The 20,074-nt window shown below is 38.8% G+C and overlaps 3 protein-coding genes across 7 annotated transcripts; 2 read left to right on the top strand and 1 right to left on the bottom strand.

Moving 5' to 3' along the window:
• Positions 1–964: 964 nt before the first annotated feature.
• On the top strand, positions 965–7,979 carry LOC119265018 (5-hydroxytryptamine receptor 3A-like). The gene is made up of 7 exons (XM_037544290.1): positions 965–988; positions 2,009–2,134; positions 2,371–2,415; positions 3,980–4,089; positions 4,869–5,038; positions 5,616–5,693; positions 7,553–7,979. The coding sequence occupies exons 1-7, from the start codon at positions 965–967 to the stop codon at positions 7,852–7,854; spliced, it is 855 nt and encodes a 284-aa protein (XP_037400187.1). The 3' UTR covers positions 7,855–7,979.
• Positions 7,980–11,205: 3,226 nt separating this feature from the next.
• On the top strand, positions 11,206–16,044 carry lrrc59 (leucine rich repeat containing 59). Of its 3 annotated transcripts, XM_017702681.2 has the most exons (9): positions 11,206–11,386; positions 11,476–11,536; positions 11,614–11,713; positions 12,153–12,212; positions 12,409–12,567; positions 12,690–12,794; positions 13,021–13,093; positions 13,245–13,436; positions 15,077–16,044. In XM_017702681.2, exons 3-9 carry the CDS (start codon positions 11,615–11,617, stop codon positions 15,331–15,333), a joined length of 945 nt encoding a protein of 314 aa, XP_017558170.1. In that variant the 5' UTR covers positions 11,206–11,386; positions 11,476–11,536; position 11,614; the 3' UTR covers positions 15,334–16,044. The 3 variants fall into 3 exon arrangements, with proteins under 3 accessions (XP_017558170.1, XP_017558178.1, XP_017558189.1); XM_017702689.2 differs by lacking the exon at positions 11,476–11,536; XM_017702700.2 differs by lacking the exon at positions 11,476–11,536 and having other exon boundaries at positions 11,577–11,713.
• nat9 (N-acetyltransferase 9 (GCN5-related, putative)) lies at positions 15,041–19,226 on the bottom strand. Of its 3 annotated transcripts, XM_017702714.2 has the most exons (8): positions 19,034–19,226; positions 18,857–18,943; positions 18,632–18,741; positions 17,986–18,126; positions 17,840–17,899; positions 17,504–17,598; positions 17,224–17,398; positions 15,041–15,178 (listed from the first exon to the last, which is right to left on the bottom strand). In XM_017702714.2, exons 2-7 carry the CDS (start codon positions 18,931–18,933, stop codon positions 17,225–17,227), a joined length of 657 nt encoding a protein of 218 aa, XP_017558203.1. In that variant the 5' UTR covers positions 18,934–18,943; positions 19,034–19,226; the 3' UTR covers positions 15,041–15,178; position 17,224. The 3 variants fall into 3 exon arrangements, with proteins under 3 accessions (XP_017558203.1, XP_017558210.1, XP_037400192.1); XM_017702721.2 differs by lacking the exon at positions 19,034–19,226 and having other exon boundaries at positions 18,857–18,962; XM_037544295.1 differs by lacking the exon at positions 15,041–15,178 and having other exon boundaries at positions 16,148–17,398.
• Between the last annotated feature and the right edge of the window lie 848 nt (positions 19,227–20,074).

The following is a 20,074-nucleotide window of genomic DNA, read 5'->3' as shown; positions in this document are numbered from 1 at the left end:
AAATGTAAACACTGAAAATGTTCCTTCCCAGTCCATAGATGAAAACCATGCAGCAAAACTATGCCACAGTTTCTGTGATATCACAAGAGCCAACCCAATTACATATTTCCACCACATTCAAAAAGAACCGTAACACTGCTTAATACTTCAACATGAATGGACGGGGCTAAATATGTGGGTCTGTGTAAATGAGTTGATTCTTATCACAGAAACAATGAATTCAGCAGTTTTTGCAGGGTAGATTATATATAGATTGCAAGAACTGAACAGCGAAGGGCACGTTTTGAAACTTCACCAGTGTTTACATATTACTTCAAACTCTTTAGAAAAAGCAAAGGAAATCCTTTTTTTTGTGATAAAGGAAAGAGTGTGCCACAATTGTTAAAGGTGCTCTCAGAGACAGTCAAATTGAATCAAATATTATGTGATGAACCATTTTCAAACTGTCAAAACAGCCAGTAAAACCTGCTTAAACATTATGAAAAAAAATCACGTTCTGCGAAGTCGCCGGAATTATGGGCTGGAACACACACACACATCTTCTAAGCCAGTTGCAAGGGGAGCCGGGCTGGAACACTTTTGTGAAATCTTAGGACGTGAAATCGCCCTGACAGTATTAAATCAGAGATGTATTATTTCTGAAGCTGGGGGGGTTTAATATCTCAGCAGCTGACTCTGGATTGATAAAGCTGTGATGTTGTATGTCTATGCCTAAGGGACTGGATGAAAATCTCTCTGCTTCCTGCCATTATGACACCTATCCATCAAATAAACAATACAAACTCAATCACTGGTCAAGAATCTGATCCCCGTTCTTCTATTATAAACCACTAATGGTGGCCTTAATGTTACAGCAGAAGGAAACAATAGGCTTTATCTACCAATGACATACTATATGGAGCCACCAAACTGCCTTCATTCATTTTTATTTGTCCTATCTGGACCAGGAGTGGGATTGTACCAGATGCAAGGCTGCTGCTCACAAGAGGTGAGAGTCATTTCCACTCACCAGCTGTAGAGATGGCTGCTGTACTCATCTATGGTCTCTGTCTACTGTTTCTAACAGGTGAGTAGAGCTTTGATTAAAAGCTAAACCAACTGTCTGTACATTCTTAACTAAACCAACTGTCTATACAGTCTTAACTAATAGGTTGTCAATTGTTTTTTAAAACATATTTCAGGTGATAATAACATATTAATAAGCAATTTATTAAAATGACCAAGTTGTTTTCCAGTAGTTGGTCCTTTGTGTATAACCTGTGATTTACTGCGAGGATATGCTTTGTGTAAAAGCATCAGTATTAAATTTGATACTGACCAAATTTTAATTTGGTCATTGCAATGCCCAATACATTCTTTATAACATGGTTATAAAGAATCAATCCCTTATTTATTTTAACACACTCCTATTAATACAGGTAGCGTCTCGGTTACAGTGCTGATAAAGATTTGCTGTGAAATGCAGCTTGTAATGGTTTTGGCTGTGACTTTTTCTGGCTCAAGAGCAAGCAAGCAAAATTTATTTATATAGCGCTTTTTACAACAGTTGTTGTCACAAAGCAGCTTTACAGAACAATCAGTATTACAGAGAGAAGAGAAAAGAAGAAAGAAAATTCGGGTCCGAGCCCCCATGAGCAAGCCAGCGGCGACGGTGGCAAGGAAATCTCCCTAAAAGAGGAAGAAACCTTGAGAGGAACCAAGACTCAGAAGGGGAACCCATCCTCCTATGGTCGACACCAGATAGCAAACATTATTAGTATGAAGTATTATAGTAAAGTGGGAAAAGAGAAGATCTGAGGGTGAGGACTGCACAGCACTGTAAAGCAAGAAGTTCAGTGGTGGTCAAACCGGTCCAGAAGGCTGGTGAGCAGCGGCACCAATCAAGGCAGAAGAGGCAACAGCATCAGACGCACAGGATGGGCAGCTGATCAGCTCGGCAGAGAAAGGAGAGAAAAAACACAGTCAGTTCTGTAAAGAGGCTTTTCCCAAAAGAATATCCACTCCTCAGGATGTTCTGGACTACCTTAATCTGACCAGAATCAATGAGAAATTTACAACCTGTCGTCCTGTGCTTGACTGGACACACCCAACAGTAGTGTACTTGGACGTCTACCTCTCTGCCATCATATCTGGGGTGAGGAGTGCACCTGTAAACTCATCCTACATCCATTTCTTTTCTTTCTTTCCTACAAAACATATTACTGCACGCATTCACTCATATTATGCTATATTTTTTCATCCTTCAGGAAATTATTAAAATGACTATTTTTAGTCATAGACTAGTTTTAGTTAACATGGATAAATTTTGTCTAATGTTCAGAAAAGAAGTATGTTTAACTCTTCAGTACATATTCCTGTCTGTCTTTACAGATTGAAAAGTCACAAATCTTTGTTTCATTTCTGTGGATGTCAGTGGTAAGTGCTCAAAATGCCTCAGTCTTTTACAATTAGCAAGTATTTCTAATGCTAACCATACACTAAGACTTTGAAAAGACTAAGGTCTGACACCCTTGCACATCTAACGACAGTGTCACGGTTTTTAGTCAAAGACTGTCATTTTGCTAAGACTGGGTATCTTGCAATGTCATTATTTACAAGACTGCAACTAGATTTTGGAGATTGTTCCGCATCATGCACCTGGTGGAAAAGCAGATAATCACTTTTCTCTCCACTCTGTAGAGGTACATATGAGAAGATACGCTGGCTGGCCGTGTAAAGATCTGGGGCTCAGCTCATCATCACCCAGAATTTAAATGAACCTGTAAAATGTGCAGTTACTTTTTAAATATGATATGAAGATTTACACACCAACACAACATGCAGCAATTCGGCATTGCTGATTAGATGTCATGAACTAAACCACTGTAACGGAAAGCAAAAAGAAATAAACATTGATGATTCTTTAATAATGCCATTCATAAATTCTTCTGCACCTTTCCGTACATCACTGTTACGCACAGTGAACCTGCACTATTAAAGCAGTCCGTTTACATTTTAAGTTAATATGGTGGTATTAAAGTGGAGCCATTTTTACAGAGATTTCAGGCTCTCACACATGTACTCTCTCTCTCTCTCTCTCTCTCTCTCTCTATCACACATCATTATTTGCATGACTTAAAACTTAGATTAATATTAAACACGGTTGATTATGTGATTGCTTTCAGCATCAAGATGAGAAAAGCCTGATTTAAGACCGCCATCTTGACCACCTCACACTAAACGATTGAGATGACGCGAGCGCAACGCAACTCTAGCAAGACCCTCATGATTTTATTCCCACATTGGAAATTTGTCTGTGACAGTGAAAGTGCTTGAAAGTTGTTTGGTGTAATGCCAGCATAAGTATTGTTCATGATACTGCCTGGTGATCTTTAACAGTATCTCTTCAGAAATCTCTTGAAACACAATATGAGTGCGAAAGGTCTTAAAAATGAAGGTCTTACACTTGATTTTCCAGGTCACAGTGTATAACAGGGATTGACATAGACTTCACAGGTAATTTGACCAAATCTCTCTATGACAAAACATTTTAATAAAACCTGATCCATCCTTGTGACGTCTTATTTGTTGCCTGCAACACAATTTCCATGCAACTTGACAGTTACTTAAAGCTGTTCAAAAACAAAGTTGCACGCAACACATTCAATTATTCCATTAGTTCCATAATTGTAAATCATAGATAGATAGATAGATAGATAGATAGATAGATAGATAGATAGATAGATAGATAGATATTTACATGATCTGGTGAAGTCAATTGTCTGATAAAGTCTTTTGATATGATAATGTGATGCCTTTGTTTTGACATTTGCAGCTGTTGTGGTTGAGTTTCAAATGATTGCAGAAAGCCACATTCTGCAACTCAAGTGCAACTTAGTTTTGTCTAGGTTTCAAGTAACTAAAGTTGTGTGAACATTTAACCATGTACAGCCAGCCTGAGAGTTAAGATGAGAACTGAATCTGTTTCTTTTTTTTTTAGACCTGGAGCAATGAGCTAATCTCTTGGAATCCTGAGGATTTCTGTGGGATCACTGAAGTCTCTCTGCCGAGGGAGATGCTTTGGAATCCTGATCTTTCTATCTATGAGTTGTGAGTGTCAGTTGTAAAATCTTCTTTACATGCTCAATCACATTCTTACATGCAGATTTGTTCATGAATCAAAGCTCGCTTGTTATTCTTTGAGAGCAGTATTCTGATTTCAGCTAAGAATTGTACAAAATTATTAAGCGATCTTTACTAAGCGGTATTTTCTATGTCATACAGAGAGAAAGACAAATGATGAACGAACAGACAACATGCAGTCCCTCTTTATTTTACAATGTGTGAGTTTGAAGCACACCATCAACATGTGGTTCCTGTATGAGAATAGATCATATGACTGTAGGAAGAGAGAGAACTCTGAGAACTTGGGCTCAAGTTCTGGGCAGCTTCTGCCACATTAGAGAATCTCTGTTTCTGCTTTCTGAAAGAAGGTTAGACCTACGGTGGCTGAGAACACCCAACAAACTGCAAGTAAAAGAAAACAAGCTGCAAACACAGTAAAAACCTCTACCAAAATGGAAAATATGCCATTTTACAAAGTCTCTGCAAAATAAACTCCCTGCACATTCAGGAACACTACAAACACAGAAAACACTGTTATGTTACGTCAAGTGAATAAACCAGCGCTACATGCAGCTTCAGACATGCTTCAGTCAGTCACAGCATAATGGAAATGTTTCTGTAGAACACATGAAGTGTTTTGAAGTTCCATGTTTTTTGGTATTTACAGTGCATTTGTGAAAAGTAGTTATTTCATGTCTTGCTAATTTAGAGCAGAACCAGATAGTTATCACTTGTTTATCACAATTTGTGTAACACAATTTTAGAACAGAAAAGGAGAACGGTCCACCGAGTCCTTATTTGTACATTACTCATGATGGTGAAGTGAACATGGAGGAGAACCTGAGACTCCACACTATTTGCACGATGGATGTCCACAAGTTTCCCTTTGATATCCAAAGCTGCCATATCACCATTCTCTCCATCATTCATTCAAGTGAGTGCCTAAAACGACTCCATTTCATCTGCTGTACATACCCGATGCAGTTTAAGAAGATTGAGTGTATAATTTTAGTTCATTTTTAACTTTTCTGCTCAGAGACAAAGCTGAATGTCTTAAAAGCATGATGATTCACAGTAGTCTTAATACAAATGTTAGCATTTCAGATGGCAGTCTTACAATATTCAGATTCAGATGCCCGCAGTTCTTGGTGCCATGACAACACTGGCGAGCAGTGAGAATAGGAGACTAGGGACGGCTTAACAAGCTCAAATAGTTATTCATCACTTTCCATTCTGAGAGTAGAGTTCTCTGTGCAAGGACGCTGGCTGAATGCCAAAGTTCTATTGAAACCAAGCAACAATGTGTAGGACAAAATAACTGTGTAGGACTTTGGAAGGACATTTTTTTGTCAGAAGGTTGACAGAAAACACTTTTCTGCGATATCTTGACTTAGTTCACACTTCATGGTACATGAGATTGAATACAGTAAAGACCTAAACCCTTTCCTTTCTATACTAAAGTACATTTTAATGCAATTAATTCTGTTTTTTTTCTACCTCTTTTCTTACAGATAGTGAAATGAAGCTTATTGCTGCCTCCAATTCCTCAGAGGTGATGCAGAATTCCAGACAGTTTCTACTCAGTCAGGGTGAGTGGGAGCTGCTGGGCTTGACTGTCGCTAAGGAGAATGTAACTTATTTTGACGGCACCATGTTGGATTTCATTAAGTACACGGTAATGGCCAAAGATTAGTCAGGTTTCTGTAAAAGCCACCATAAAATAAGAACCATGAGGTGTCTCTGCAAATTGTTCGTAACTCATATTTGAGCCAATGGCATATTTGATCCAAACGCAGATAAAACTTTTGCACTATGCTATGAAGTGTGTAAATGATTCTTTTTCAGCCTTTTGTCTGCATGATTTGTCAATTTTTGCTCATGTGCACTTGAGCTGGCCTCCGATATCCCTTCTGCCTTCACTTTAATAAATGTTGACGTGCTTACTCACCTACAAAGATGGCAATCCAACATATGTATAGTTTTGTAAATCATACAAATTGAAATATATTACATTAACTACACTCATCTGCCACTTTATTAGGTACACCTTGCTAGTAAAAAGGTTGGACCCCCTTTTGCCTTCAGAACTGCCTAATTCTTCGTGGCATACTTTCAACAAGGTGTTGGAAACATTCCTCAGAGATTTTGTTTGGTTATTTAAGTTACTGTTGCCTTTCTATCATCTGGAACCAGTCTGCACACTCTCCTCTGACCTCTCACATCAACAAGGCATTTTTGTCCACACAACTGACCGCTCACTGGATATTTTCTCTTTTTCGGACCGTTCTCTGTAAACCCTAGAGATGGTTGTGTGTGAAAATCCCAGTAGATCAGCAGTTTCTGAAATACTCAGATCAGCCCATCTGGCACCAACAACCACGTCACATTCAAAGTCACTTAAATCACATTTCTTCCCCCATTCTGATGCTCGGTCTGCACTTCAGCAAGTTGTCTTGACCACCTCTACATGCCTAAATGCATTGAGTTGTGGCCATGTGATTGGCTGATTAGCTATTTGTGTTAACAAGAAACTGAACAGGTGTACATAATAAAGTGGCTGGTGAGTGTATATAAAAATAAGTGTGATTTATAATTTATAATACAGTAAAATACCAGATTTACACTTCATCCCAAATGTAGTGCATCAGTCAACATGATGTCAGAGATAATAGTAAGTCATACACTATAGCCACATAAGCAAATTTATTTGAGATTGAGATGATTTGGGTGCCCAGTTTGCAAAGCTTGTATTTACAGGTTTTCCAAGTTTTCAGTTTTCATTTTTTATAGTTTACAGTTTATAAAAGTGACAAAATTGTAAGTTGTGGTTTACACAGTTTACCAATTCATTTAGTTTGCAGTTTACACTGTTGGTAAAATTTAATTTCCAGTTCACAATTTTCTATAATTTACCATTTACACAGTTAATATCTTTATGTAATTAATATTTTACACAACATGCTATTTTACACTACTTACAAATCTGTATAATTTACCTTTTACACAAATTACAGATTTCTATAATTTACTGTTTATACTATTCGGTAACACATGGAATTTATCATTTTCACAATTAATACATTTGTATATTTTATCATTTACACTATTTACAAATTTACAGTTTACACAGTTTACACATTTGTGTGACTCACTGTTTACACAATTGACAAATTTGTGATTTTCCATTTACACAGTTTACATGTTGTTGTAACTTACTGTTTACACTAATTACAAATTTGTACAATTTACTGTTTACACAATTTATGAAAGTGTAATTTATATGTTCCAAAATTTGTGTAATTTACAGTTTACACAAAATACAATTTGCATAGTTTAGAATCTACACAAGCTATAAATTGGTGGTAGCATCAACGTGGAATCTTTACAGATGTATCTTTTTTTTCAGCTACTTTAACCTGAAACATCTTTAAATAATCTTGTGTTTCAGATAAGAAGAGAAAGCAAGGCAGCAATGGCTGTACCTCCTCTGGAGTGAACTCATTCAGTGACTCTGTGATGGAGCTGGGAGCAGCAGGAACGACGGCTGATCTGCATCTGCTGCAGCTGATCCTGGAGCAGTTGCAGGCGCTCAGGCAGAATGTACTTAAGGATGCCCTTGCTCTGAAAACTCAGGGCAGGGAAGGCTACTGGAGCCAAGTGGCCAAACGCATTAACGCAGCTTTCTTTGTTTTCTATTTCTGCTCCATCTTTCTGTTTCTCCTCCTCATCAGTTTGGAATGGCTAGGATAGTCACTCAAATGTATCATTCAAAGTTACAGCATAGCTGTATTAGTCCACAATAACCTTTCAGGGACCATATGCATTCTTTTACTCACCAGTATTTGCTGCTATCTCTTTACTGTGTATTCTTATTCAGGAACTATATATCTCTGTAATAGTGTTGAATTTGTGTTAAATCTATGACGTGGACGTTAGTGATAAATAAATAAACAATCAGTACAGAGAGAACACAGTGAACTGATACATGTAGTTGTTCTTGAGAACTTTCTTCCACTAACAACACTTTTACGGAGCAGATACACACACCCAAACACACCTACATTCACTTACAGTAGTATGCAGAGGTTTGGGTGCCCCTGGGCAGATTACATGTTTTGTTGATGTTCTAAGTGAAAATAAGTTAAAACATCCTCTACAGAGAACACACTTCTGCACATTGTACTACACAATCATTGTTTATCTGCTGAATTTAACAGACTGAAGAAAAAAAGGAGGCTTAAGCTAATGTTATGGCACATTTTAGATTTTATGTTTTGTTTTTTCCAGTATGTTCAACTCAGCAAAAATAGAAACTGTGCTCTAATACACCACATTCATGTTCTCTGTAGAGGATGTGTACTTCATTTTTCACTCCACAAATCAAGCACAAAGGTGTACTATTCTTTCACCTGGTAAAATGCAAATGTATACTTTTAATTTGCCTCTGCTTAAATATGCTGGAATTTTGCTCTGGTTAAATGAAAAGATGTTTAGTTACAATATTGTATGAGCCTCATATTGACATAAACCTTGAAAGAAAGAAAGAAAGAAAGAAAGAAAAAAAGAAAGAAAGAAAGAAAGAAAGAAAGAAAGAAAGAAAGAAAGAGAGAGAGAGAGAGAGAGAGAGAGAGAGAAAGAAAGAAAGAAAGAAAGAAAGAAAGAAAGAAAGAAAGAAAGAAAGAAAGAAAATGATTGATTGATCGATCCAGGAAGGAAATTGCAGTGTTGTAGTAGCAAGACATATAATTGCACATAAACTTACATATACTATGCACAAAAATAGAAATACATCTACACATACTGTTAAGTTAAAGTACAAGAGAAATAAAATAAAAGTATATTTTCGATTTTCGACAGATTTATTGTATTTACAAGACAGCAGGCACTGAGTGGTATGAGGTAAACTAAAAGAACATATTATAGACAAACTAACTCTGAGTTGCATCAATATTACAGTGTAGACTGCATAGTGAAAGTATCATTACAGTAATAGTTGTGATATATTGCACAGTGTGTATTAATCGGAGAGGAGATACAGTGATGTGGTTCAGCACAGTTCAGACAGCAGAGAATCAGTATCGTCTCTGCACTAAGGAGAATTGTTGTAGAGCCTTATAGCAGTAGGTAAGAAAGATCTCACACAGCTCTTTAACACAGTGCAGCTGTAACAGACGGCCACTGACTGTGCTTCTCCGTTTATCCAGTAGAGCATGCAGAGGGTGTGAGGTGTTGTTCAAGATGGCTAACAGCTTGTTGAGCATCCTCTGTTCTGCCACAACCTCCAAAGAGTCCAGCTTGACTCCTACAACAGAGCCAGCCTTCCTAATAAGTTTGTAAATTTTGTTCAGAGCATTCGTTAATGCTGCTGCCCCAGCATGCAACAGCATAGAATAGAGCACTCGCTACAACACAGGTAGAATGTCCAAAGGAGCTTAGTGCAAACACCAAAAGACCTCAGCCTCCTCAGGAAGTAGAGGCGCTTTGGCCTCTCTTAATTGTATCTATGTAATTATTATTAACATGTTAATTTCGTTGCTCACCCCTGGTTCACATTGGTATTAGTGTGGACTGAGGGCCATAACCTGTAAATGTATACAAAATTAATAATTATTAGAGGTGGGTACAGCAGCCTAAACCATCTTGAAGGAAAATTATTGTGCTTTCAGTGAGAACAGCAGCTCTCAGTAAAGTGGAGGAAAAAAAGGACTGAGCTCCACACCAAACTAAAGTGGAAACTTTTCAATACATACAGCATATATCAGCCCACCAGCATAGGCCCTAAAGTTTGTTATTCATTTTTTTTTATTGTTTTGGTGTAAAATAAAATATTAAAGCTTGACAGTAAGTGAGTGACGATGTAAAGCCATGCACAAAAAAGTCATTCAGACCTGAATTTGAGGGCCTGAGTAAAAAGCAGATTCCTTTCCTCACAAATAAACTAAAGCATACTGAAAGATTGGGCCTTTTAGAGAAAGGGTGGCATGGATTGCTTCACAGTTTGGTGATTTCCCTTCTCAAACACACCTGATTCAACTCGGCAGGTAGTTCAGATTTCAATCAGATTTAGTTGGTGTGTTAAAGCAGGAAAATCCTCAAACTGTGCTGAATTCTGGCCACTGCTTCCCCACGCCTGATTCAAACTCAGAAAGGGACAAATCTTTCAGAACGATACATAAGTAAATAGAATTGAGTCGGAGCTCAGGAAAACATCTGTACTGCTACTTAATTACTACATATGCACTCCTGTTAGGGAAGTGGGGTAAATATTAATTGAGTAGATGAATGAAATCATACATAATCAAACACATTAAACATAATCGTTAACTCAACAGAAGTATTAAATCAGTGGAAGCATTTACTCAACATAATGATGACTAATTAGGCATATTAAAAGGGAACTCCACTTAATTTTCCATATTTCTCCCTTTCATTGTCTCTCGTTGTGATGTGAACAAAGTCATTCACAGTGGCTTGATATGGAATGGTCCACTGTAGAGAAAGTTACAGACTCCGATTTCTTTACAGTAGCGGTGATGGGAACCAGGGGTCGACAAGTGTACTACGCAAATACACCCATTTTATTTGCTGTATGAAACTACTAGTGAGTCTACACATGTCTTCTGATTTTGTATGTAGTGCTGATGATGATAAAATAGTGGAAAAACTGAAGAAGAAAACTTTTATATGGGGACTATTTTGATTTACAACACCATCCTGTAACCCTCCACACTGCATGTAAACCTCCACCACGAATGGATTGTAATAAACGGATTAGCAAGACATTTTATCACAAAACTATGTCTCAGGCACGGGACACGGTAATCGTAACTATTTTGGATGATAACTTTCTGCAAGGGAGTTGTTAAAGGCATTGAACACGTTTCCTGTCACCACCACTCTGAACAGGTAAAGTTCTCTAGAATGGAGCAGTTCACAACAAACCACTCTAAATGACTTTATTCACATCTTAACCATTTCAACCTTTTAATGATGTGGGTATTTTGAAAAAATGGTCGAGTTTCCCTTTAAATGAAACGGAGTGAACTCAGTAGAAAGTTCTTCTCTCTGCAGTGCCCCCTCCAGCAGACAGGGGGCGCCACACTCACAGTAAAACGGTACTCGCAGCGGTCGCTGCAGCATCAGCCTCAATGAATGACGTGGATTTTCTCTGAATTTCAACTTGTGAATTTCAGGAGCTGAGCTGCAGAGGCTGCTTGTGGGGTTTAGTCGGCATATGTGCGCCACTCGATAAGGGAGCAGTGTGTATTCGCAGCAGTGGAAGGTGAGGGTTTAGTCAGTCGGCGTTTCGTGGCTGGGCTTGTTAACTGCAGCGTGGCTAAATGAGCTAAGTGGCTAACTTTTCTCATTCAGACAGTCAACTGGCAGAAGACAGTTACTGTTACTGCGCTTAAAGCGTTCGTCGGAGTTCAGCGTATGTATAACAGCCTTCTGCTTTTGGCTTTTATTCCCAGCCCTAGTTCATTAGCTGGCTTTACTCTGCTTTAACAGAATGAATAAAGCCAAAACTGAAAATCTTCGAGAGAAGGTGGAGGGGAATGAGCTGGATCTCAGTCTGAGCAACCTTACAGAGGTGCCAGTCAAGGAGCTCGTAAGTGTGAATATGAATTAAAAATGTTATTATAGGCTTATTTCTGCAAATAGTACACTTTTGAAGGTGGTTCTTCAACGTTTCGTTGGTAACGGGAATGGCTCTATTTAGAACCACGAATTCTGTGTGAAGCATTTCATGCTTAAACTGTTAAATAATTCTATAAAGCACCAAAAAGGGATCTTTTAGTGTTACAAGCTTGACATCTTGCTATAGGTATATAACCATTAAAAAAAAGGTTCTGTGTAGAATCTGAAGAACAACTCCACCATGCCAAGACCAATTTCAGCATGAAGTGGTTCTACGTAGAACCATTTCCTTTACTAAAGAACCATCTTTTTTAGAGTGTAGCTAACATACCTAGTACCCAGTCATTCATTTATTGTGTTGATATCAAAAATACAAAAGCTTTTCATTGTTTGCTTGATTCTCTTTTCAGGCTGCGCTTCCTAAAGCAACAGTTTTGGACCTCTCCTGTAATAATCTCACAACTCTTCCCGTAAGTCCGTTACTGATTTGTATGTCATTTTTATGGTCCTTTTCTCAGGCTATCCTAATAGGACTACTTAAGATGGCCATTGCATCGCATTCCTCTTCTAGTCACATATGTAGGCTTGTAAGCTCTACATAGTTTTCTACACTGTGCAAAAATCAATAATTTACTGTGTTGTAAAGTTGGCTCTCTATCTGCCCAGCCTGAATTCTGTACCTTGACACACCTGGTGAAAGTTGACCTGAGCAAGAATCAGCTAATAAGCCTCCCAGAGGAAATGGGTCGACTAAGCAGCCTACAGCATCTGGATCTCTACAACAACCGGCTGACCATGCTCCCTCTCAGTTTCTCACAACTTCGGGTACGTCCAGGAGCTTTTTTTCATGCAGGCTAGATCATGTTCATGAAGCACATCACCTTGATCTCTGGTGACCTCTTCCCCTAAGTATATGGTGATGTTCTTGTGAATGCCTCTGTTGGTAGAGTCTCAGATGGCTGGATCTCAAAGACAACCCCTTGGAACAGTCGCTGGCCAAGGCCGCAGGAGACTGCCTGGATGAGAAACAGTGCAAGCAGTGTGCGGCAAGGGTGAGCTAATACATACATATTTCCGCACTGAAGATGAGGGGTTGTGTAGCATTTGAGTACTAATTAAGCTCTAAATAGAAACCTAGAGGTAAAATGTTATTCAAATACTAAAATAAAACGCAGTCAAATGGGAAATCTGAAAATAGTCCAGACTACTTTTCACTGAATTACAGTACAATTAAATCTATGATTTAGCTTTGCTTAAATGCCATCCATTCTGTTCCAGGTTCTCCAACATGTGAAGGTTCTGCAAGAAGAAGCCGACAAAGAACGAGAGCGCCGGCTGTTGAGGGAGAAGGGTAGGTGGGATACCAAAAATAGCAATACCCAAAAATATTACATGGCTGCGACTCTCGGAATGGAAGATACTGATGTGTAATCAACACAGTCTAGTATTACATTTAAACTGTCACATTTCACTTATCCTTTTTGTTCATTTCTTTCCTTTAGAACTAGAAAAGAAGAGAGAAGCTAAGCAAAGGGAGAAGGAAGCCAAGGAAAGAGAAGCACAAAAAAAGAAAAAGGCTGAAGAGAAGGAGAAGAAAAGGAAGGAGTACCAGGCACAGATGGCTGCTCTGGCTGCACAAGAACAACAGAAGAAGAAGAAGGAGGAGAAGAAAAAGAAAGCCAGTCAAAATCAAGGTGTGTTTAATCCATCTGTCTCATCCCACTTATACAATGAGATGGACTCCATGTTGCACATATGTATTGTTTTACATATAATAGAAATAATACCTTAAGATGTTTTCACGATACATGTGTCACGGTGTGTATATATATTTTTCTGATGTCTGATAAGTTGGAAAAAATAGAAAAAAAAGTAGTGCCACATTTACAACACTATCAAAACTATGAATACAGTGATTTAAATTCAACATTTCACATACTGTGATGCACTACATTTAAAACAGGATTAATTTATCTTTGCTTTGTAGACAAACATGCAATTGGCAAGTGCTATCCATATCCATGATATGTTCAGAAAAGCATATTAGGACATATTGTGACATAATGTGTCACAATAACAGTCAGTGTTGTCATATTGCCCAGCCCTACTTCCAATTCCAGTAAATGTTAAAACTAAAATTTGTGTCATGTTACATAGTATTCTGTAGTGCAGCAGTGGATCCCTCAGACGCCTTGGTTTATTGCTGCTCACAATTTTGTGTTCTCAGTAGCCAGTGTTAGTAAAATACTGCCTTATGAAAAAACTACTACAGTATACTAATACAGTTTTCATGCAACTGAAAATCCTATGGGGATGAAGAAATGCTGACTGCTATCATAGTAATAAATACAGATGTGATGTTTAGCTTCCTAGCAGTACACTAGCTATCTGCCTTCCTTTTGCATTAGCAAAAAAGTCAACTCCAAACAACCTGCCTTCAAGAATCTACCACAAAGTACATATTTTACTTTGCTGAAATACCTCCCAACTTTAAGATGCTTCATCAGAAGGGGGTTTTCCTAGTCTTTAAACCAGAAAATCTCATATTGAGTTTAGGTGCTAATCAACAGTTCAGAAAGTTGTAGATACACCAGATGGTTAACTATTAAATTTAGCTTCACCCCATTTGGGTGCTTGTTCAGAGATTTGCTCTCCACACAGAAGAATAAAGTATGGTTGTGTGGAGAATATGTTTTGCTTTTTCTTTGCAATATGAAATAGAACACAGATCTCATAGACGTGCATTGGGCGCACTGGTGAAGGTGAAAGTTGGCATTCTATCTCAAACTTTGTATCATCTCATCATCCTGAGTTTCCCCACTTGTAAATACGACTTGGTCAGCCATTCAAGTGTAGTTTACAAGTGGGAAAACTGGTATTTCCACATGTCTGACACCACTTGAATGTAGCATCACTCTCGAGCAGTGGTCACCAACCCTGGTCCTGAGGGTCTCCCTTCCTGCAGAGTCCTAGTTATAACCATAATGGCTACACCTGCTGATTGGCTATATCAGAAGCATTAGTGTTGGTCAGGGAGGGGCAGCATATTAGATGCAGTTTGGAACTTGTCAGAAAAGAGTAGGATTGATGACCACTGCTAGAGTCTACTGTAGGTAGTGCTGTAGGAAGACAATGGACACGTTTACAACAGATTAAATCACTTAGATTTTTCATTTTGTCTGGAGAGCCACTTTGAATTTAAGAATAAGAATTTTTTCCTTCTCTAATGAAAGTTACCATTTGGAGATGAGAGGTTTTGGTACAATAACACAATATATTAATGAATCTATCACAGTTTGTCTCAGGGTTGATGTTTTGCTTCTCCTTCCTACAGATAAAAAGAAGCCCTCAGTGAGTGTGCTTCCAGCCAAGCGATCTTTATGTTCTCGGCTCTTCTCTTGGATCCTCCGGCTTCTGCTGCTACTCATCGTAGGAGCTGCAGGAGTAATTACAGTTTGTCAGGTGACCGAGTTGAGGAAGGAACCATTCTGTATGCCCATCAATCTGTATGTACATGATACAGTGAGCTGGGCTCAAGGCCTGGAGGTAGTGCAGCAAGTCATTCAGAAAATCTCTGACCTCCAAGCATGAGAGCCTGGTTTGTCAGACCAAGGCACCTGCCTCCATTCAACAAGGGAAATATGAGGCCAAGGCAGGACCCTTCTCGTGGATATTCTACGGAATTGTTGTTCCACTGTTTGTTTCTGTTTTATAAAACTTGGCATGATTTGCCTGAATGGGCCAATGGGTTGAGTCCTACTCTAATGAGTCAAATTGCCAAAACAGAACAGGGAAAGTAGACTTCAGGTCTAAGTGGCTGTGTTGCTACTGAACAATGAGATTTGTATATCCTGCCTTGAAATGTGACCTTTGGCGCCTTATATAATATCATGCATAAAAGTCTTATAATAAAGCAAAACCAGTCACTTAATTTGAAGCATGCCTATATATTTAAAGTTGTGTAGGAAAAAGTTCTTTTGAATTAATCATGACATCAGCAAACTTTGACCAAGCCTGACCAGATGGAATTTAAATGTACAGGCAGCATGTATGAAACATGCCGTTTTCTGTTCCGTCTTACTATGGACAACACAACGCACCAGCTTAAACTGCTCCAAATTAAATATACCTTGCTGAATCTCGAGTTAATTATGTTTTGTCTAATGTGACATTTGTGCTGTAATCTAGAACCTCAGAGTGTCAGGAAGCCTGGTTATCCAGGAATCGTCTTCCACAAAAGGTTATAACCAAATGTATGTATTTGTATACATTTGTAATTATTAAAAAAAAAAAAAAAAAAAAGTGTTGTTCTGGAAACGGTTTTCATTCAGGGAGATTAACAGCATGAATAAATGTTACCATGATGAAAAATGTGATGTATATGGATTTTCTCAATGCTTGCATGTTAGTGCACAGTGGTAGTTTTATTGATTTTGGTTGAAATTCAGGGATCTTATAACTGTGAACACTAACTGTTTAAATAAATTCATTCATATGTATTCATATTTAATATCAGAGCTTCATATGCATGTTCTCTTTTTGCATTACATTTATAATTACAAACATTCACAATCATACAATAACAACAGTTTGGATTAACTACCGTTTATAGTTTAGTTTGTTTAAGTAATCCCTCTTTTTAAAATTCCACCAATTTCTCAAATTTTCCACATAACCAAATTATTAAGATTTAAAGAAAGTAGTTTATAGTGGTTTGATGTGAAATGCTCCTTTTCTTATATAAAAAAAAAAATACTATGCCAGAATCCTTCACAGTTGTAGCAATGGAGACCAGATGTCTGAAGCATCTAAAGCTTCTAAAATCTCCCTCACAGAAAATGGTTGTGAACACATTGCCTGATGACTAAGACTTTGTTTTACTGTAGTCTTTAGATAAAGTTTTGGCTTGAAATATACTTTAATATATACGTGCTGTACAGCCAAATAGTACCTAGCAGTACCCAAAGTTTTTCAGATTTACCACTTTTTGCCTTCAGCATTACATATAATGTTCACTGGTGGACTTGTTTAATAAATCAAGTGGTTATATTTGTGTTGTAGACAATGTGAACCTTAGATTATCCCCATTATAAAGAAATCCTTTTTGGTAAGTTTTTTTTATAGTGCACCAGTTTACATCACTCTCGATGGCTATTTTTTATCTTAAATGATTTATGCAGAAATCTTCAATAATTGGTGGAATCCATCATTGCACTGGTGATTTTGCAAAAAGTAGGCTAAAAACAATGTTGAGGCAATCTTCAAAACATACATTTACAAAGAGGAAAACAGGAGATGTGCAAATCATTGGTAGACCCTAATATAGTCTGTACATAACAATACATTTTTAGTTGCCTTTAGTGATGCACTGATGTATGAAATATTTTTTTTTTATTTTACTCCAGTTGCTCTGTGGCTTTTGTGGGACTGTAGGTGTGGTACCATGACCAGTATATTTGAAAACTCACTCTAAAACCTGACCTTAGCTTTGATGAGCTGGCATGGTTGAAGAGTTTTTCCCCTCATGCCTGTAATTCTTCAGTTTTTGATACTCTCTCTCCTGCATAAAGTCCAGGGTGGCCAGCAGCTCTTGCTGTAATGCCTCATTCACGGTCAAGCCGAGAGTGATTTCCTGGAACACCTCACTGCTGGAAAGCTGGAAGAGGAGAACAATGTAAGGTAAGGTCTTGTGGTTTGAATGGGCATACTTATTTCATATTATGGGACTGATTCATTCTTTTAGAGTTCACTGATCTCTTACCACATGAAAGTGGATCTTCTTGAACATAGCTATGCTGACTTTGTTCTCCAAACCAATCTTGACTTCAAATTTTTTGACTCCAAGTTTGTTGATTCCTGTGGAGGTACATAAATCACAGATTAAACATACAATTGATAAAGCATGAGAGCCTGGATCAGGAATGTCTGTCTCATCTGCAAAGGGCCAGCACCTGATTCTACTTGTTTAATCAGTTGGTCTTGGTCAGATTGATTGTAAGTGCTCCTGCTTGTTTGGAACGAAAACCTGCAGCCACTGGCCCTTTCCAGATATGACAGGACAGCCCTGGCCTTATGAAGTTGTTCAACTCCAGCTTACCATAGCATATCATCATGCGTGCCACTTCTTTGCCAAGTCCTTTACCTCTGTAGCTGGACTCTGGAGGAAAAGTTCTCTGGTCACTTAAAAGTCTTTGCATAAAATAAAAAGTTACAGAAATTCTAGTTAACCATTACAATGACCACCTGCAATCATGAGCTCCAGTTCTGCCAGGGATGGGTCACTTGGGTCTGTCAAGAAGATGTTCACATCCCCCACCATGCACTCCTCCTCTGGAAAGCTGGGATCTGCCCATCGTTGCTTGTCCAGGATGATGAATGTGCACTCTGAAAAGCCAATATGAACACAAAGGACATTGTACGAGATGCCTAAGGAAAAAGGGCCCCAGCAGTCCAAAAGTTTGTAGACACCCGGTCATCCCACTTTTTTTATTTTTTCTGGAAAAGCATTCATAGAAAACATGCCCCTTTTACTGCAGTAGCAGCGTCTACGGCTTTGAGAAGGCTTTTCGCCAGATGTTGGAACTTGCTGAAAGAATTTGATTGCATTCAGCGACAAGAGCATTAGTGAAGTCAGGCACTGATGTTGGATGATTAATTCTTGAGCCGCATGTACTGGCTGTTGCTATACCACTCCAGAGAACGCAGTCCCATTGTGCCACAGCCCAATACCCTTCAAGGTGGTCCCTGGCATCCCATTCTATTGGCAATGCTTTTCTATGGAGAACGCCTGAGTCAGCATTGAGTGCACGTTAAATGGCTGTATTCACTGATTACAAGGGGCGTCTGGGTGTCTGGTTACTTCAGGAGAGAGCATGTACGAAGGACTCACTATCATTGTCTTCTCTCCAGCTTCTCTGCATTTCATACTCCTCCTCCAGAGTCAGAGGCTCAGATGCGGTCAGCTTCTGCAGTTCTGGAGAGGCCATCCATTGGTGATACCTGAAATTGGTATCATTTTAGTAACGCTCCGTGTGGAGTAAGTAAGATGGTCACAGATTTGTTTATTTGTGTGTGTGTGTGTGTGTGTGTGTGTGTGTGTGTGTAGAACCGATACCTGGGTACATGTTCAGCGTTGTAGGGAACCAGCACAACATGCTTCCCCTCTAGCAGCGTGTTTTCATTTATTCTCATCGTTCAGAGTCTAGACGAAAAGAAATCCCTCGTCAGCATAACGGAACATTTCTCATCTCATACCGAGCATTTCATCTGTCAGAGGATTCCGAGCGCTTACCTGCTGCCAACAGCGAAAACAACCGATGAGCAAGTTTTTTATGTATCACTTGGAATCAAATCTATTCATATCATGCTGTTAAAAGCTCGGTACGGCTCGCTGTCAGTGTAAATACCGAAACTGGACTGTTTTGATTTAACGGACACAAAACTCACCGACCTCTCACCGCGCACCGGATCGGACGTCATCGATATGCGCGTGAAAAAAGCCCCAGCCTGCATTAGCCGGTGGTGACCGCCAGGGGTCGCTCGAGGTGACCTCAGCTGAAGCTGTCGGTGTAAATAAGCCGAAATCCGCCGCGGAGACTCGGCTCCGCACATTTAACACAGTCACTGTTCATGTTCTGCGTTTAACACTCCGGCGGGGAAAACGTGGCCTGTGCAAGACGGAGCTTGTCGTCTTCTTTCCGCCGCGCCCCGAGGCAGAGATCCTGGTGGGGGAGAGGCCTTCACAAATACTGGCACCCCTGCTAATCATGAGCAGAGCGAGCTTTAAAAATATTTTGATGACTTATCCTTTTGATCTTTGCATAAATCTTACCGTTATTTACGGTATAATGAAAAAAACCCTAAATCTCCTCATGACAAAACACATTTTATATATATTTTTTATATATATTATATATATATATATATATATATATATATATATATATATATATATATATATATATATAAAATGTGTTTTGTCATGAGGAGAATATTGTACCATATTGTACCATAATTATTGACACCCCTAAAAATTAATAGTGAAATCTACCTGAAATATATTCCCATTCATATTCTGTTCATCTGAGCAAATAGGAACCCAAATGATCTGCCATGAGATCCTGAAGTTTTGAGCAATTGGTGATGTTAAGCATCTGGCAGGATTTTGAAAAACTAACTCCATCCATCCATTTTCTAAGCTGCTTCTCCATCAGGGTTGTAGTGGGGGGGGGGTGCTGGAGCCTGGAGCCTATCTCAGCAGTCTTCGGGCGGAAGGCAGGATACACCCTGGACAGGTCGCCAGTCCATCGCAGTGCAGACAGACAGACAGACA

This window comes from Pygocentrus nattereri, chromosome 13, assembly GCF_015220715.1.
Source record: "Pygocentrus nattereri isolate fPygNat1 chromosome 13, fPygNat1.pri, whole genome shotgun sequence".
Classification (NCBI taxonomy): domain Eukaryota; kingdom Metazoa; phylum Chordata; class Actinopteri; order Characiformes; family Serrasalmidae; genus Pygocentrus; species Pygocentrus nattereri.
This window is presented reverse-complemented; position numbering and strand designations above follow the sequence as displayed.

Coding starts and splice junctions, on each gene's coding strand:
- nat9 (XM_017702714.2), bottom strand. CDS start 18,933: ATGAGAATAAATGAAAACACGCTGCTAGAGGGGAAGCATGTTGTGCTG. Junction 18,127..18,631: donor CTGGAGAGAAGACAATGATA/GTGAGTCCTTCG, acceptor TTGGCTTTTCAG/AGTGCACATTCATCATCCTG. Junction 17,900..17,985: donor ACTGGAGCTCATGATTGCAG/GTGGTCATTGTA, acceptor CTTTTCCTCCAG/AGTCCAGCTACAGAGGTAAA.
- lrrc59 (XM_017702689.2), top strand. CDS start 11,615: ATGAATAAAGCCAAAACTGAAAATCTTCGAGAGAAGGTGGAGGGGAAT. Junction 12,213..12,408: donor ATAATCTCACAACTCTTCCC/GTAAGTCCGTTA, acceptor CTATCTGCCCAG/CCTGAATTCTGTACCTTGAC. Junction 12,795..13,020: donor GCAAGCAGTGTGCGGCAAGG/GTGAGCTAATAC, acceptor ATTCTGTTCCAG/GTTCTCCAACATGTGAAGGT.
- LOC119265018 (XM_037544290.1), top strand. CDS start 965: ATGCAAGGCTGCTGCTCACAAGAG. Junction 4,090..4,868: donor GATCTTTCTATCTATGAGTT/GTGAGTGTCAGT, acceptor ACACAATTTTAG/AACAGAAAAGGAGAACGGTC. Junction 5,694..7,552: donor ACAGTTTCTACTCAGTCAGG/GTGAGTGGGAGC, acceptor CTTGTGTTTCAG/ATAAGAAGAGAAAGCAAGGC.